This window comes from Mus musculus, chromosome 12, assembly GCF_000001635.26.
Source record: "Mus musculus strain C57BL/6J chromosome 12, GRCm38.p6 C57BL/6J".
In the NCBI taxonomy this organism is placed as follows: domain Eukaryota; kingdom Metazoa; phylum Chordata; class Mammalia; order Rodentia; family Muridae; genus Mus; species Mus musculus.
Genome location: NC_000078.6, coordinates 89,238,075 through 89,255,968, shown reverse-complemented (window position 1 = coordinate 89,255,968; position 17,894 = coordinate 89,238,075). Strand labels below are relative to the sequence as shown.

General features: G+C 39.0%; 1 protein-coding gene across 45 annotated transcripts in view; it reads right to left on the bottom strand.

Moving 5' to 3' along the window:
* Nrxn3 (neurexin III) overlaps window positions 1-17,894 on the bottom strand; it is a 1,612,235-nt gene that overhangs the window by 1,078,967 nt on the left and 515,374 nt on the right. For all 45 annotated transcript variants that reach the window (XR_001780421.2, XR_001780422.2, XR_001780425.2 and 42 more), the window contains one exon: window positions 857-1,295. Coding sequence is in view for 40 of the 45 variants with exons in the window: in XM_006515534.2 (XP_006515597.1) it covers window positions 857-1,295 (439 nt within the window). In the remaining 5 variants the exon portion in view is untranslated. The remainder of the gene's footprint in view (window positions 1-856; window positions 1,296-17,894) is intronic.

The following is a 17,894-nucleotide window of genomic DNA, read 5'->3' as shown; positions in this document are numbered from 1 at the left end:
TCCCTTACTAATAACAAAGAATATGACCAGCATCATCGCCAGAGGGTCCTTGAAAAAGCAGCCAAACTGTTTAGGCATTCGAAAGCCCAGATTCTCTATTCTCTATTCTGCCCTCCCCCTGTCCCCACTGCTTTCTCTCTCTCTTTTTTTTTTTTTTTTTTTTTTTTTCGTTACTCTTCCAGAGTAGCTATGTACTGCCTGAGGCTACTTTGTTTGATCTGTGGCTACAGAAACAAACAAAGCCATTTAAACCAAATGTAAAAGGTTATGAAGAGGGATAGAGAGCTAGTGAGGCCATGTGGAAGAGTGAAATGTGGGCTTTCACACTAAAGGAAGCCTTTAAATCGAACATGACTTCAGGAAAAATCAATTTGCTGCTTCCTTTCTTGTCATAATTGCTCCCTGCAACATGACTCTTGCCAATTACTGGATGCCTATCATTGCATAAACTCTTGCTTATCCCACAGAGTAATCACATAATGTAAGGCCTGTGATGTCACAGTCAGTTTCCATGGTGATGAGAGAGATATAGAGTCACATCTTGACAGTCCCTGTGGTCAGAATGGAAATATACTACTTATCAAATCACTCATGGTGCTAAGGTTTTAGAACTATCGCTGAGAACATTGTGCAGAATGATAGAGAAGCTAAGAATACTAGCCATCCACAAGACAGGCATCTTGTTGATAAATATCATTTTTACAGTAGCCATTAGAAATAATAGCAGGGGGACAGGTGAGCATGCAAGTTAGTGTCATCATAAATACATAAAGCCTGAAAGCTAGCTGGGGGTTAGGGAAGGCAAGGATGTATCAGCTACTGCAGTTTTCTGGTCTCAATGCTAAGCCCTTTTTACCTGATCTGCCATCACGCTGAATATCCACGTGGTACCATTCCCCATCATTGGCCTTCTTCTGAGTGGCCTTCACTTTGATGGTGCCAGAGCCCATGTCAAGCAGCAAATACAGGTTGCCATCAAGAAGTTCCACAGCAAAGAAGTCAACTTTTGTGTTCTTTTGGCTCCGGACATCTTTCCTTTCTTGAGGCTTCCCGTGAGTGAAGAGAATCAGGCCGTTGGGCTCAGTGGTGCGAAAGTCAAAGGAAATGGAGCCCATACGTTTGGTGTTCCACTTGGGCAAGCTGATGTAAGCCTCTGGGGTCTCAAAGTTGATGGGATCCAGTGTGGCCACGTTCTCACACTTGAACACAACTTCACCATAGATTTTCATCTTGGTGTCTCCAATCCGGGCCAAGCGAGACAGCTCTAGACGGATGTCATTATTCTTATAAACAACCTGTCAAAAGCCAAACAAAAGTGCCATATGAATCAGTCTTGCAAATGGTATCAATCCATCACTCACTGGGCATCCAGGAAAAGGATCTGAAGAAGCTTCAGGAAATAATGGGCTGAAACAACATGTGAAACAAAAGACTCATCACAAAGAAAAAAAAGCATTCCAAGAGACGGCTGGGGTATGCATATTTTCTGAATGAGCCTCTATATTGCCACTGCGGGCCTTTTGTCTTTCTCCTTGTAGCCAGTTTCTAGACGTCAGAAAGTTATCAGTATGAATTTACCAACAAAATTCAAGAGAGACTGAGTTGTACAGGTGTAAAATATACACAGATATTTAGTAAAGCATCCTTGGTAAAAGGCCACAAACACCCTTAATGGCCATCAGTAATAGATGGCACACCTCTGTACAGGCATGCAATGCCACCTTTTAACATTGAGCATTGCCTTAGGTTTTTATGCGTCCCTCCAAGTCATTTTGTTAAGTAGAGTTAGGAGCAGGACAAAGTGATAATTGTATTACCATTGTATAAAAATGTGGAGTCATAAATACATAGGTGTGTATAAGCATAAAGTACCTTTTGGGAAGAATTATGAGCTGTGAAATTGTCAGAAGTGTGGACTTATGGAATTCATATTCAGGACTGGGAGACTTACAGTTTTACAATGCCCTCTTGTTTTGTTTTATTATACAGAACCATGTGGATATATTACCTTAAAGAATGATTGACTGGGGCTGAAGAGATGGCTCACTGGGAAAAGTGATTACCACACTTTAAAGACCCAAATTTGAATCACTAGAACCCACATAAAGCTGAACACGATTGTGTGTTTCTGCAATCCTGGTGCTTCTATGGCAGGACAGAAGCAGAGTCAGGAGAAACGCTGAATTCCATGAATTGGGTCATCTGCCATGTATGTAAACAAACATGAGGCTGAGTCTCAAACTAGGTGGATGTTAAAGACAAAAACCTAAGATTATTCTTTCACATTCACACACATGCCATGGCATGAGCATGCCTTATTCACACACATATAAACACATACAAAAGATATTTTTAAAGGTTGAGAGGAGTGCTGGTTAGGAGAGTGTGTGGGACTTTTTTTTTTATAGTCACATTAAATATGTCATTGGTACTGAAACAAAGAATAATGCCCTAGTTTAGGCAACAGAGGAGATTTACTTATCTGAAAATTGAAATTTACATTAAAAAGTTTATATGAGAGACTAATTTGCCCTATAAGAGGTCCATCAGAGATCTCAGTCTCTGTGTTCCCCACAAGGTGTCATCCCCAGTTCATGCCACATTGCCATGGCCACTGTCTCAAGCACAGTAGGTGAGTAGAATGGAAAAGTGAGAATATAGATGATAAAAAAGATGTCTGTTATGACTTTTCAAATGAAGAACAATCCAAAACAACATAGGGATTAATATAGATTTCTGAACGTGATTTAAAATATTTTACCCTTATTAATGCTCATCTCTTTAACTTTGAGGGGATCTCTCTCCCTCCCCCCACTCCCTACCTCTGTGTGTGAGTGTTTATGTGGGTTTTCTTGTGTATAAGTATAGGCGTGTATGTTCCAAACAAGCATATGAAGGTCAGAAGACAACCACAGGTATTAGTCCTCATTTTCTACTGTATTTGAAACAGGGCCTCTTCTTTTTCTGCTGTTTATCTGGTCTATGAGTTTCAAGAGATAATCCTGCCTTTGTTGCTATCTCAGCACAGGCGCATGGAGATTACATATGTATACCACTGTGACCAGTTTAATATAGGTTCTTGGGGGTCTGAACTCAGGGCTTCACTCTTGCATAGCAAAGATTTTATCTGCTGCCTCAGCACGCTAGTCTCTGAACTGAATTAGTGTAGTATTCCTAGGTGATCTTCATTGCTCCAATTTTTGGTGACATCACTTCCATACAATAATATTATTTATGGAATATCATAGGGAAAGGGGACAAAAATAAGAATATAGAGAAGGCAGGCAACTTTGGCAAAGTAACGTCTCTGTTCATATCTGCTCTATCAGTGGGAGTCACAGAGAAAAGTGATTTGCGAGGAAGAAAAACTTAAGACACATAAAGCTCTTAAAGATGGTATGAAGGAAGTACACAAAAGTCTTAACTATGTGGGGGTAGTTATAGGAGTTACTGTTAATGCTGTGCCATCCTGTGCACATCCATGTCTCATTTGCACTTTTAGTAAAGTAACAAGGTTTTAGATCCAAAATCAGCCTTACCATGCTTACTCTATCAGTGAGAGAATATTAATCGGATGGGTCATTTCCAGGCATATACTTTGCTCTGCAACATCCAACTACAGATCATTTCCCTCCTCTAACCTGTCATCAGGCAATAACCAAGCACACCTATTGACTGTGAACAATAGTAGCCGGTGTGATCTGCAGCTGTGACAAAGTATTGGAAATTTTTCACCTATTATGTGACCTTGACTGTGGACTGAACTACAGTCAATACCATGAAGAATAGTAATGATTTTTCATACTTACTAGATACATCATAGAAAGCTCTATAGTAAAGGCTTATCATCCCACCAGACACCACATATTTGGCACACCTGGAATCATTCTTTCATTTTATAGATATAGAAAGTAGCTAAGGAGCCAGCACAGAGACAGAACACTGGTAAGCATAGAGCAGGACTCAAATCTCAGCATCAGTTCCAGAATTCATGGACAGAACTGCTCACATATTTACTGGTACTACCATCAGTACCCAGGAAGCTCCTTAATAATGTTGTAGAAAGTCATGTATGATCAGTTTCTCAGTTCTAAGACTGCATTTCTTGCTTTAGTTCCACAAGACTAGCCAGGAACAAAGAGGAACACAGCAGAATCCCCAGGAAGCTACTCAAGCAAAATCATGAAATAATCAGAGTTCAACTGGTATTCTCTTTCTAACTCCCACCATGATGCCCTAGCATGTGTGATCTCTGTATGAGAGCCAAGCTTTGCTTTGGTCTGTTTCTGGATGCAATGCCTTTGACTTTGCTCCCTGTACAAGTTATTAGTAGGCAGCAATAAGTCATCAAAAAAAAAAAAAAAAGAGGAGGCTTGGCCACCTGAACAATGAGTAGAGAGAGAAAGATTAACCATCTGTCCTTGTAGGGATCCAAGACAGAAAGTGAAAAGAGCCTTTAAAATGAAGATGAAGACCAGCTCTTCTGTCTGAAGCATACATTGCTGACTGACAATGATAAGCAGTATGAAAATTTCTGAAGAAGTGATTGGGAAAAGCAGAGGCAGAAAATGGTTGGTGATAATGACTTCTGTCAAAGACTCTTGGGAGGCAAGCTCTCTATCAGGACCTTATAATTGCTTGTTTGTATGTGCAGAATTTCTGATGGTAAAAAGAGAGTTAACATCTTCCTTTGCTGCCAGTTAAGAAACCTTTCTGAACCTCAGTGTTATTCATTGCCTCAATCCACCCCTGCCCAGTGATCACTCTGTACTTGCAGGTTAATGTTAAGAGGAAGTTAAAAGCCATCCATAATAAAACACAGCAACTTAGCAACTGGCACACACACAAAAAAAATATAGGGAAATGCAATGCTACATCTTGATCTACAGCAGTGTTAGAACTCTATCAAAATAAGTGGCCTCAAAGTAAGATTCTGTAGAATAGTTACTACCAAAAAGGATATGGAGGGCAATTGTCTTGAAGCCCTGTGACACACAACTGACCAGCTTTGTTGCTGCCATCCATCCCTTTACCTCCCACATGCACTCTAAACAGCTTCCACAGCTTGTCAGAAGAGGACTGGTACCTTGAGCTTGTGTACCTGGGCATAAAACTGGAAGATCAGCCAGACCATTGCCCACAGTGAATTAACATTGGAACGGTGTTGTTTTCTAGAAAATCTGCCGCTCACTTAAGTAAGTGTCCCAAACTGATGGACTGAACTAGACAGAACAAGTGGCATCAAGTGACAGAAAACATCTTTGTTGACAAGCTGCCCTGGCAAGAAGCAATTAAAGACAAAGTGGAAATGGTACCCCATGGGGGAAGATGTCACACAACCAAAGAGGCAGAGTGTAAGAATGACAAGCTGGTCTTACCATCCCACCCATAGATTAAAGACTGTTGTTTGGACTTATAACTCATGCTTAAGAGACCAGCTGGGGAAAGAGCTAAGAATAGAGGCTCAGAATTAAGAGAAAGTTTCTGAACAAATGCCTTTGTTTTCCGCTATGGTCATGATATAGAGGCATATAGATACACTGTGATGTGGGAGCAATATAATAATAAAATAATATAGTCATCTGTCTCTTAAAACTTAGCTTTGTTACTGTGAAATAAACTCAATCTGGTCTGTTCAATTGGCCTTAAATACCATCTGAAATACAGAAGTCTAGCATCTCTGTAAATAAATAAAAATACACCTTATACCTTTTAGAGTTAGAACTAGCTCTTAAGTGTTTAGAGGCTCAATATATTCTTATAATTTTATTAAATTATACACTGGAGTCAAGTATCAATATAATAATATGGAGGCATATAGATATACTATAATGTGGGAGCAATATAATAATATAATAGTTACCACATATAGAGATCCTACAATGTTCCAGGCTCTTTGAAAAACACTGCTATACACTTTTATATATCATCTACGTTAAACAGATGGAGACACTGATATTATTTCCACCTCATTGACAAATGCAGAGAAAGATAGATACTAGACCAAAGTCACACAGCCAAGAAATGGCACAGTCAAGACTTGAACCTCTAACTCTTTTTATACTGAGGCAAGGGTATGCTCCATGAATGGTAATTTTTAGACTCTTTACTATGTCATATCTATACATAAACCAGAAAGCCCTCGGTAGTAAATACACTTTATCTTGAAACACAAAGCTCTTTGTACCTACCAGCATCCCTCTCTAAAAGGGTCTTAAACTTTCCTGTCAGAGTTGCTTTGGAAACATCTATATGGGATAGATATTAATGGGAGTCTTATCTTTGATCATCTAGTCTCTTGGACTGCAATTGTTTTCTTTTTCCAAGGTGTCTAAATAGCATCCCCTCCCAGGACCTCCATCCCAAATCATACCACACCTTCTTACCTAAATTGATCATATCATTTGACAAGTCATAACTCCTATATTGCCAGTCAATGATGAAACTTTTTTGTCCCACTATCTCATTTCCTTGCCTGGGTTGAGAAATAAGACTAGTCTGCCTGCACATGCTGCATTTGTAACATCAAACTCTTCCGTGATCCCTGGGTTGTAAGGTAAGTCCTTAAGAATTCACCCAAGGTTCCCTCTCATAGCATCTTCTGCTGCTCTTCTACCTCATCATATGCCATACTTAATTTCCTGTAAACATATTTACATAATATCTGTTGTAAATTCTGGATCCCCACTCTTCAAACAAGAAAACTAGAAGCAATGAAGTAATATGTGCCCAGATGGTGGTAGGAAATATCTACGCTGTCAAATACTAGGAGGCTCAGACACTTGGCCTTTCTTTTATCGTGTCAAGCATCTTTAATCATCTGTGGGTCCACATATGGGACAGTTTTAGTAATCCCACTTGGTCAGATCTAAGAACAAATCACTTACAGGTATGTATGTGACTTGGCCACTGAGCTCCACTGTGATGACCCAGGAACTTGAGAATATTTGGAAATGAAGTCATCAGAGATACTCTCTGTGAAGTCAGCATCGGGGTACCCTAACCAGAGCAATGTTCACTACAAGTCTCATTGCAGTATTTTCATTTTATATCCACATGCAAAACCTAAACAAAGTAACTTACCTCCACTCCAATTTAGTCCTTTGAGAATAAATAATAATGAAATAAGGATTTTTTTTTTTTTGGTCCCTAGCTTTCAGAATGCCAAAGCTTTGATAAAATTTTTGAGCTAATCTCATGATTATGTGATGTTCCTTAGAGTGAATAAATAAATAAATACATACATACATACATGCATACATACATACATACTAAGGAAACCTGCAAAAGAATCTTGGTTCTGGGGTCTCCACAGACTCACACATGCTACTGTCCCTGACCCATTTCCCTCTGTGCCCCCAAGAAATTGATTATTCTGATCAGATGTGATTTCTCCTTACACTAAATGGCCTTCTCCTCATCTGTCATTTAAAATATTTACCTTTGTTACTGTGAAATAAACTCAATCTGGTCTGTTCAATAGGCCTTAAATATCTTCTGAAATACAGAAGTTTAGCATCTCTGTAAATAAATAAAAATACACCTTATACCTTTTAGAGTTGGAACTAGTTCTTAAGTGTTTAGATGCTCAATAAATTCTTTTTTTTTTTTCCATTTTTTATTAGGTATTTAACTCATTTACATTTCCAATGCTATACCAAAAGTCCCCCATATCCACCCACCCCCACTCCCCTGCCCACCCACTCCCCCTTTTTGGCCCTGGTATTCCCCTGTACTGGGGCATATAAAGTTTGCAAGTCCAATGGGCCTCTCTTTCCAGTGATGGCCGACTAGGCCATCTTTTGATATATATGCAGCTAGAGTCAAGAGCTCCGGGGTACTGGTTAGCTCATAATGTTGTTCCACCTATAGGGTTGCAGATCCCTTTAGCTCCTTGGCTACTTTCTCTAGCTCCTCCATTGGGAGCCCTATGATCCATCCATTAGCTGACTGTGAGCATCCACTTCTGTGTTTGCTGGGCCCCGGCATAGTCTCACAAGAGACAGCTACATCTGCGTCCTTTCAATAAAATCTTGCTAGTGTATGCAATGGTGTCAGCGTTTGGATGCTGATTATGGGGTGGATCCCTGGCTATGGCAGTCTCTACATGGTCCATCCTTTCATCTCAGCTCCAAACTCCGTCTCTGTAACTCCTTCCATGGGTGTTTTGTTCCCAAATCTAAGGAGGGGCATAGTGTCCACACTTCAGTCTTCATTCTCCTTGAGTTTCATGTGTTTAGCAAATTATATCTTATATCTTGGGTATCCTAGGTTTGGGGCTAATATCCACTTATCAGTGAATACATATTGTGTGAGTTTCTTTGTGAATGTGTTACCTCACTCAGGATGATGCCCTCCAGGTCCATCCATTTGGCTAGGAATTTCATAAATTCATTCTTTTTAATAGCTGAGTAGTACTCCATTGTGTAGATGTACCACATTTTCTGTATCCATTCCTCTGTTGAGGGGCATCTAGGTTCTTTCCAGCTTCTGGCTATTATAAATAAGGCTGCTATGAACATAGTGGAGCATGTGTCCTTCTTACCTGTTGGGGCATCTTCTGGATATATGCCCAGGAGAGGTATTGCTGGATCCTCCGGTAGGACTATGTCCAGTTTTCTGAGGAACCGCCAGACTGATTTCCAGAGTGGTTGTACAAGCCTGCACTCCCACCAACAATGGAGGAGTGTTCCTCTTTCTCCACATCCTCGCCAGCATCTGCTGTCACCTGAATTTTTGATCTTAGCCATTCTGACTGGTGTGAGGTGGAATCTCAGGGTTGTTTTGATTTGCATTTCCCTGATGATTAAGGATGTTGAACATTTTTTCAAGTGCTTCTCTGCCATTCGGTATTCCTCAGGTGAGAATTCTTTGTTCAGTTCTGAGCCCCATTTTTTAATGGGGTTATTTGATTTTCTGAAGTCCACCTTCTTGAGTTCTTTATATATGTTGGATATTAGTCCCCTATCTGATTTAGGATAGGTAAAGATCCTTTCCCAATCTGTTGGTGGTCTTTTTGTCTTATTGACGGTGTCTTTTGCCTTGCAGAAACTTTGGAGTTTCATTAGGTCCCATTTGTCGATTCTCGATCTTACAGCACAAGCCATTGCTGTTCTGTTCAGGAATTTTTCCCCTGTGCCCATATCTTCAAGGCTTTTCCCCACTTTCTCCTCTATAAGTTTCAGTGTCTCTGGTTTTATGTGAAGTTCCTTGATCCACTTAGATTTGACCTTAGTACAAGGAGATAAGTATGGATCGATTCGCATTCTTCTACACGATAACAACCAGTTGTGCCAGCACCAATTGTTGAAAATGCTGTCTTTCTTCCACTGGATGGTTTTAGCTCCCTTGTCGAAGATCAAGTGACCATAGGTGTGTGGGTTCATTTCTGGTTCTACAATTCTATTCCATTGGTCTACTTGTCTGTCTCTATACCAGTACCATGGAGTTTTTATTACAATTGCTCTGTAGTAAAGCTTTAGGTCTGGCATGGTGATTCCGCCAGAAGTTCTTTTATCCTTGAGAAGACTTTTTGCTATCCTAGGTTTTTTGTTATTCCAGACAAATTTGCAAATTGCTCCTTCCAATTCGTTGAAGAATTGAGTTGGAATTTTGATGGGGATTGCATTGAATCTGTAGATTGCTTTTGGCAAGATAGCCATTTTTACAATGTTGATCCTGCCAATCCATGAGCATGGGAGATCTTTTACTTTTATTAAATTAGACACTGCACACAAGTAGCAGTATAGGACAATTGTTAAAAATTATCGACTAGGGAGCTTCCCTTAGTGGTGTTTAAACTTGATCTACCCATACCAACTATGAGGCATTAAATAAAAGATTTAACTCAAGTCAGCCTAGAGACAATGGATAATATAGAAGGCAAGTCTCACTTCAAAGGAATGTAATGCATACATAAGATAATGTTACCCTTTATGAAATGAGTTGCCATATCTCCTGCCCTATAGTGAGTACTCACTAGATATTATTTTCTGTAAAACGTTATAAACTGAATCACCTTAGAGTCTCTCTTGATATGGAATGAGTAGAAGGGAAAGATCATCACCAAGGGGTAAGTCTTAAATGTATTGTCAGCCCCAAAGGCAGGACTACAGCTAACGGCTTGCTTTAAGCTCTCAAATTAAATATTTGTATAACAGATAAACTGTATATGTTAATAATACAATATGATGTTTATTACATATCATAGAATACATACATAGTGGCTACTCTCTCTCTCTCAAGCACACACACATACTTGTAGAGATTTAAAACTGATTATCATTAACATCATCTATCACGCTGACCAAACTCCAACAGGGAAGTCCAACAACAAATGTGGCAGCAGATGGTCCTCTTAGCTTTCAGAGGCAGAAGAACCTAATATTTGGCATGGCAAAGACCACATCTGCAACTATGGTCTTGCTAAGAGGGGTCAATAAACTCACTCTGCCTGCTGAGAGGAAGCAGACACCCAACCTGGGGCTCCAAAATCCCTAGTGCTACATAATGTAATGCCTGCTATTTGCAACTGCTGCATACCATAGTGCCTGTTATTTACATGGTTTAGATTTTGTTAACAGTGCTCAGAGTCTGCCAAAGATTAAATAATAAATAAAAACAAACTCCAGCATCATAAACAGGAAATGAAAATTGAATTTCAGCTCTTCAAGGCAGGAGACATCGGGTGGGGGTGGGAGGGAAATCTCAGTTCTGGTGCTCAAAATAAAAGATCTAAAAGAGTCCAGCTAAACTTGAAACCAGGAGAAGACAGTGACAAGTAATTGTTTTTTGGAAAAAAAAAAAAAGGAATATAGGGGAGATTGCAGTAACAGACAACCTGATTTTGAATAGCAAAATTCTAATATTTTAAGCAATTTTGAATAAAGCTATTCAGTTACATGGGCCTGAATGCAGAGAAAGAGATGGAAAAGAGGAGAAGAGGGTGGGGAGAAGGAGAGAGAGGGGAAGAGAAAGAAAGAGAGAGTGGGAATAGAGAGGGAGAGAGAGAGAATGCTGTGCACCAGGCCTCATGGATCTATCCTCATGAACCAAAGGACTACAGTGTCATCCCAAGTGCATCTCTATGAAATTCAATGCACATGTGCTCCAGTTACATTTAGGCTTATGTGTTTATTTCCCTGACAGACTCAAAGTGGCACAGCAAACCCTCACATTTTTTTGATCCATGTTAGCGAGTATGTTCTTCTATTTTCCATACTAAAACATAGCATTTGCAATTAGTGCCATTCCATTCTACTTCACCTTTCTCATTCAATCCAGAGGAAGCCTCGGATCTCTTCTCAAAGAAATGCCCATGAAATTAGAGAGAAATTATTCTCTACTTTTATCATCTTGTAACACAAAATCCAACTTAAGATAAATTGTCTTCCCATATTAAATATTACAAAGAAAAGAATCCAGTTAAAGGTTGTAAGTAACCATTAGATCTTTAGTTCTTGACCACGGAGAATGTAAGGAAGCCTGAGAGCAACCATTACCAACAGGCTAGGGATGCTTCATGCGGAGATACTTTCAGGAGCAGAATTCCAGTGAGATATATTTGTCTCTCTGATTGATGCTCAAGGACATGTGATTTGAAACTTGACAGACATTGTGTCTTTTTTTTTTCCTGTGCTTTCCAGGAACAACACTGTTAAGATGCTCAGACTATGAAATTTATAAACAGAAGTGGTACATTCCTGAGGTGGTCATCAATGACTGCCAAGAATTAGCAAAATTCTTGGTCATGGTGAAGAGTCAGTACACATACACTCTCATGTCTCCCCTTTTCCTATGCATTAAGCAAACCAGTAAATACCTACTTTCCCTTCTGCCTTATAATATTTGACAAGGGCAGAGGCCTGACTGGAGTGGAAGTTTCATGTCACAGAGCAGAGAAACTCAGATCAGATGAGTAGGTGGTACCTGATTTTCAAAGACTTTAAAAATACTTAAATTATACGACGAATGATAAAAGAGGGACCTATTAGAGCATAAAGGAAGTCTTTAGCAGTTTGATTAGAAGGGTGACAAAATTGAAATGGTGGCTTCCGGACTAACAAGGAATACACTGTGTTATTTTTATTCTAAAGTCTAGAAATGCCTCTAATCACCACATAGTTTAAAACAGTTTCAATGGTTCCTCACCAATTGCAGATTTTAAGATTTTTTATAACTTATATCAAAGACCCTCCCTGTCTAGTCCCTACTCCAGTGTCACATCACTGAATTATGCATTTCCATCAACTCATTATTTTAGAGATGGGTCTTACCTGTTTTTTCTTGATAATTACCTTTGACCATATGAGTCATGGCTTAAGTAATCCCTCCTTGGGAAATTACCAGTGTTTCTATTCATTACATGGCCACTGGCAGTCCAGTTCCCTTCTTACCCCCCTCTCCAATGCTCCATGTCTCTCATGGAGTGTGACATCTTCCCAGGCAGAGTAATACCATGCCTTTCCTTTTTATGTCTCCAAATACTTGACATAAAATGCATATATACATGATAAATTAGCAGTATGTTGAGAAATCCAAAAACCAAGTAAGATCAAATCACTACTTGCTAATGCCTCTAAGATAGAGAGTACTATGATCAAGAAAGAAATCCCTAGGTTTATTCAACCTGATAAGTGATGAGATAGTAGAGAGCTAAAGAATGACAAGCAGTAAAAAGGCATTTGATGGGATCACTAAATATTTGTTGAGTTTCTCCTTGTGTGTGTGCTATAGAGATGTGGTATAAGGCTGCCTATATGGAAATCTCTGTGCTCCAGAGTGGCGACTGTTATTATTTTATGTTCTCTGGCAGCACATTCATGAAAATTACAAACCTCAATGATAGATTCAATCAGAATCTTCTAAGTTTAGAGGCCTTCCACTCTGGAGAACACTAAAGTGTCACTATAAACTACTATGACAAGGAAGAAGTCATCTGAGCCACGTGGATATCTTGAGAAATTGGCTCAGAGCTATTAGCTTCTGTATCCAGAGTCAAATAGCAGAAATCAAGCCCAGCAATGAAGCTTTTGGCCATGACTACCAACTGCTGACTGGCCCCAGTTCAAGAGAAAAGAGGTAAATGACAATAGACATGGTAACCAGAATTTAGAAACAGTGTTACATGAAAGTTCTAAATGTCAAAGAGTAGAAAAACATTCTGTAAAAACGGTTCAGTGAAGCAGAACCTTCAAAGAGTCTAGCATAGTTGACCAAAAACAACAGCAGCACAGCAGTCATGAAACTAGTCTATGTAGTGCATAAGACAAGACAGTTGCTTCAGCACCATGGATAGCAATAGGTTTTTCAGAGATGGGGTGGCCTATGGAGGACATTCCAGTAGTTTTCTTCCAGTGCTGAGAAGCCAAGTACATACAGTGTGTTGCACCCCTTAATTATGTGAGATCTATGTCTATTTAAGTACACACAGACCAGAGGTTTCCAGCTTCTTTGTGGCTGAGAAACACCCAAAGTGGGCCCATCTGTCAAAAGCAATTACAAACTATTTCTTATCTGGCCTGCTAAGCAGTTCTGCTTCTAGCCTAATGAACATCCTAATCAGATGGCTTTTCAAAGTGGTCCAAGGAGGCCCCTCTATAATCAGTATAAGATGTGGGGAAGGTGGTGGGAAAATAGTACATGCTGGCAGGTAGCTGATAACGGATTTTTCTCTAATCAGGTGCAGAAGACAGAAAATAAGCACTGGGTCCAGTTGACATGATAGACAGAAATACTAAGGCCGAGGTTTTGTTTATTTGGATGGCTGGTTGGTTGGTTTGGTTTTTTTTTTTTTTTTTTAACATGTCTTTACTTTTCATTAATTTTACACTAAAAGGACATTGGACAACAACACCCCTCACATACTTTATTTATGTTACCTTTCAAAGTAGCATTTTTTTTTAATTTTTAAAATTTAAGCTCTTTTCATTTGATATATTTTAATCATATTTTCTCTCCCCCAACTCCTCCTAGATACTTGCCACCTCCCTCCCCACATAGCTGAATGTTCTTTCTCAGAAAGAAGGAAGGAAAGCAAAGAAGATATGAAGGAAGGAAGGGAGAAAGAGGGAGTGGGAAGAAGGAAAAGGGAAAAAGACAGGAACAAAGAAACCAAGGTGGTGATTTTAGCCTGAACTCACCTATGACTTTATATTACATTTCCTAAATCTGCAGAGAACTTGATAACCACTAGATGTCCCTTATGCTATGCACAACCTAGCTAAACTGAATTTCACTACCTGTTACACAACTTACATTCAAAGACACATTTCCAAGCCTTGACTCTCAAGTGTCTACAGTATAATTTCTACAGTGACTTTCTCCCTTGCCTTATTTACTGAACCACTCTCTACAGTATTCCAAAAGCAATTTAAGGCATAATATCATACATTGCTTAGATTAAAAATATTTATAGTTATATAAAACAGGTAGAAAGAGTGGACAACCCATTGAATAGGAATATTTGAGGAAGAGGTTTTTTTTTTTAAGCTAGGATACCTAAAGAGGTTTAAAATATATTATTGCCTTCAAAAACCAATAGTTTTTAACACATATAGAGATGACATAGCTCAATTTAAATTCAGATTTTTTGCATACCCTAGAAGTTTGAACTGTTAGAGGCAATGCAACCAAAGAATAGCAAATAATTAATTTCACATGTCAAGTTTGAGTAATTAAGAATGGCTGCCTAGGAAATGAAGACAGAAACACTTACACTGAAATCAATAGGCAATACCTGTTACAAGAGTGAGAAGGTGGACTTTCTGAACCCGGATTAACCTACTAGCTCTATCCAGGGTCCTAGGTGTAGGATGGGTATTGGTGGGGCAGGGGGTTAGTAACTAGCCTGAACAGAGAGCTTTCTTATTGGTCAGTTGTTAGTGTTTTACACACAATAAATTATTTAAACCTGATTAGAAAAACAAATAAGCAAAGACAACACAACAATGTTGACAGAAAAATAAGGGCACTATTAAAACTCACTGAAATGTAACTTTGACCTTTTCAAATTGATCTGGGACAAAGGGCCACTATATTTGATCATCATAATTTAAAGAGATGCAAAATAGAGTTTCACATATTCTTGAATTAAACTAGGCTTACATTGTTGCTGTGTAATGTAGGCAAGCTATTTGAATGTTTGTAAGTCCATTTCTTCAACTTTTAAGTGGGACATTTTACACTTACCTAAAAGGATGCTATAAGGACTTAGCTGACATTCATAGACTGTGGATGCATCACCAGAGTCAATGACTACTATCATCATTTTACAGAGAGAATGTAGAAATTGCTAATGAAACATACATGTCCAAGATTATACCACCATCAGGCCATGGAATCGGAATGGAAATGAAGGTAAGTCTGGCTTCACAATCTTACTGAATAATTACTAGTATGTTACAACATAAAATATGTTGAGGTTTCTTGAAGAGTCTTCCTTGAGATAGAGAACTTAAAATCAGGAGCTACTAAAAAAGTAATCCTCCCTTCCAGTGTCAAATCAGGCTTGTTAAAAACCAAGTTATGAATTAAGCACACTCAGGAGCATCTGTCAGGCACTGAAGAGGGTCTCCACTGGACCCACTTACTTCATGAGCTGTAAGAGAGATGGAGAGGTGATGCAAAAGATGGCAAGTGTCTGCATCCCAATTTCAAATATAGAAGTAATGTTTAAAAATGATAAAGTGCCTATTCTGACCTGGCATGGCAGCCTAGGCAGGGCCACAGGACTCTCCTGATAACCATCTTAATTCCCTCAGCAAAGAACACATAGACCCTTTGTGACTTTCCTGATGGAACAGATGGCCAGGGCTACTCTTGGACACAGAAGAGTGAGTACCAGGACAGCTGAGCACACCTGCTTGCCCAGACCTGGACCATTGTCCACTCATGACAGCCAGCTGGTAGGAACTGACTGCCACAGATTCCTTGTCCAGAACTCAGACAGGCTCTTCCTGTTACTCATCAGCTCCTCAGTCAGTATAATTAATAGTTTATTTTCATAATGAGAGCTGGGAATGTTGCCACACACATCTGTTCAGGGGTATTTGGGTGACCTAAATCAGACCTTTTCTGACAGCAGCCTCTGGCTTCTTTCAAATGGGCCATCACTTCGTTTACTTATGGGGCATGTTTATAAAAAAAAAACAAAAAAACAAAAAAAAAAAACAAAAAAACTCTTCAAGTCTGTAAGAGGAAAGACATCTGCTTTTGAAGGAGTCTGAACAATGGTCCTTAAAGATGTCAGACTATATATTATCACTGAAACCAGTAAATGTTCTCTTATTTAAAAGAAAAAAGTCTTAGTAGACGTGATTGAGATGATGCAACCAACTGCATTATCTTTTAAAAGGAAGGCAAAGATAGCCTACACACCTACACATAGAAAGAAAGAAGACAATCTGAAGATACTGGTCACAGATTGAAGACGTACAGTCATAAGCCAAGGGATGTCAGTAGGTACCAGCAACCGGATGATGCAAAGAACTGATTTAAACGTGAAGAAAGTTGCAATTCTGCTGGCAACTTTGACTTCTAGCACAGTGATACTAATGCTGGACTTCAAAACGGAGATAAAATGAATACATTGCTGGTTTTTAAAGCACCCAAACTGTGATGATTTGTTTTAGAAACCCTATGAAATGAATACACTTTTGTCGTTTATTTCCCCACCCTCCTGCTAGAGTTTGACTTGGAATAATCCCCAAAGCATGGCCCTTTTCCTTTGGTGTTTGCTATCAATGAAAGGCCCAGGTTAGTAGAAGAAGAACTAAGTAAGAACTGAAAAATTCTTTCTACCTCTAACGAACTAAGAACTGAAAATTCTTTCTAGCTCTATCTAGCTCTATTAATATCAGTAATTCATGCTTTGGTTGAAACTATTCTTTGAAATGTAAATCATCATGAAAATGTAACTGCCTGGTTTTGGCTCCTCAACTTTATGAAGTATAATCTCATGTAGCTCATAGATCATGCCCAAGTTTCATAACACATCATAACTTAAGTTCATCAAAGCAATAATTAATCACATGGACTGTACAAAACATGAATTATATACACTTCAGCATACTGGAGGTTGTCTTATAGAAGTGATATCATGTTTTTCCAGGATATTTCTTAGTTTACAGATATGAGTCCTTATTCACTCACTGGTTACTTATTGACCCAATATTATATACAAAGTACCATGCTAGAGAGAACTGTGGGGCATGGAAAAAAACAATCATTGACTTTTCCTTTGGAGAAAAATCATGCTCTGAAAGACACATGACACATGTATTTATTCAGTGATTTACTCCGTCATTATTTCTTCAGTGCTATAGTCTTGGAAATAAAATAATGAAAACCATATAACAAGTAAGCTTCAGCCACAAGAAATGTGTCATAAAACTTAAAATTAGCTACTTGCATGAAAATGCTTTTAAGGTAATTATACCAACCTGAGCCTTTCATGAATAGCAATCACCAAAGGAAACGAGTCATACTCTGGATATTTATTCCAAGTCAAACTCCCTCAGAACAAGACTAAGTATTCTAATTGAAGGCGTGAAGAGGGATAAGGAGCAGTCACAGGGTACTTTCCGTGGCATGGAATCTAGAGGTTGGGCAAACAGCATCAGCAAAGTAAAATAAGAGAACAAAAGAAATAACCTGAAAAATACAAAGAGCCAAAGGAGAAGCTTTAGCACAGTCTTAGCCTGGTGTTTAGTGGAAATGATGGCAGACAAAGATCAGGACAAGACCTCAGAATGCCTCTGATCCCCAGCTAAGAAAGTCTAACTGATACTGAAATCACTGGGGACCACTCAGGTAGAAGAAATTGGGTTGACATAATATGAAAGGCTATCCTATTGATAACAGAGGAAATGAGTTAAGAGGATACAAATAGAAAA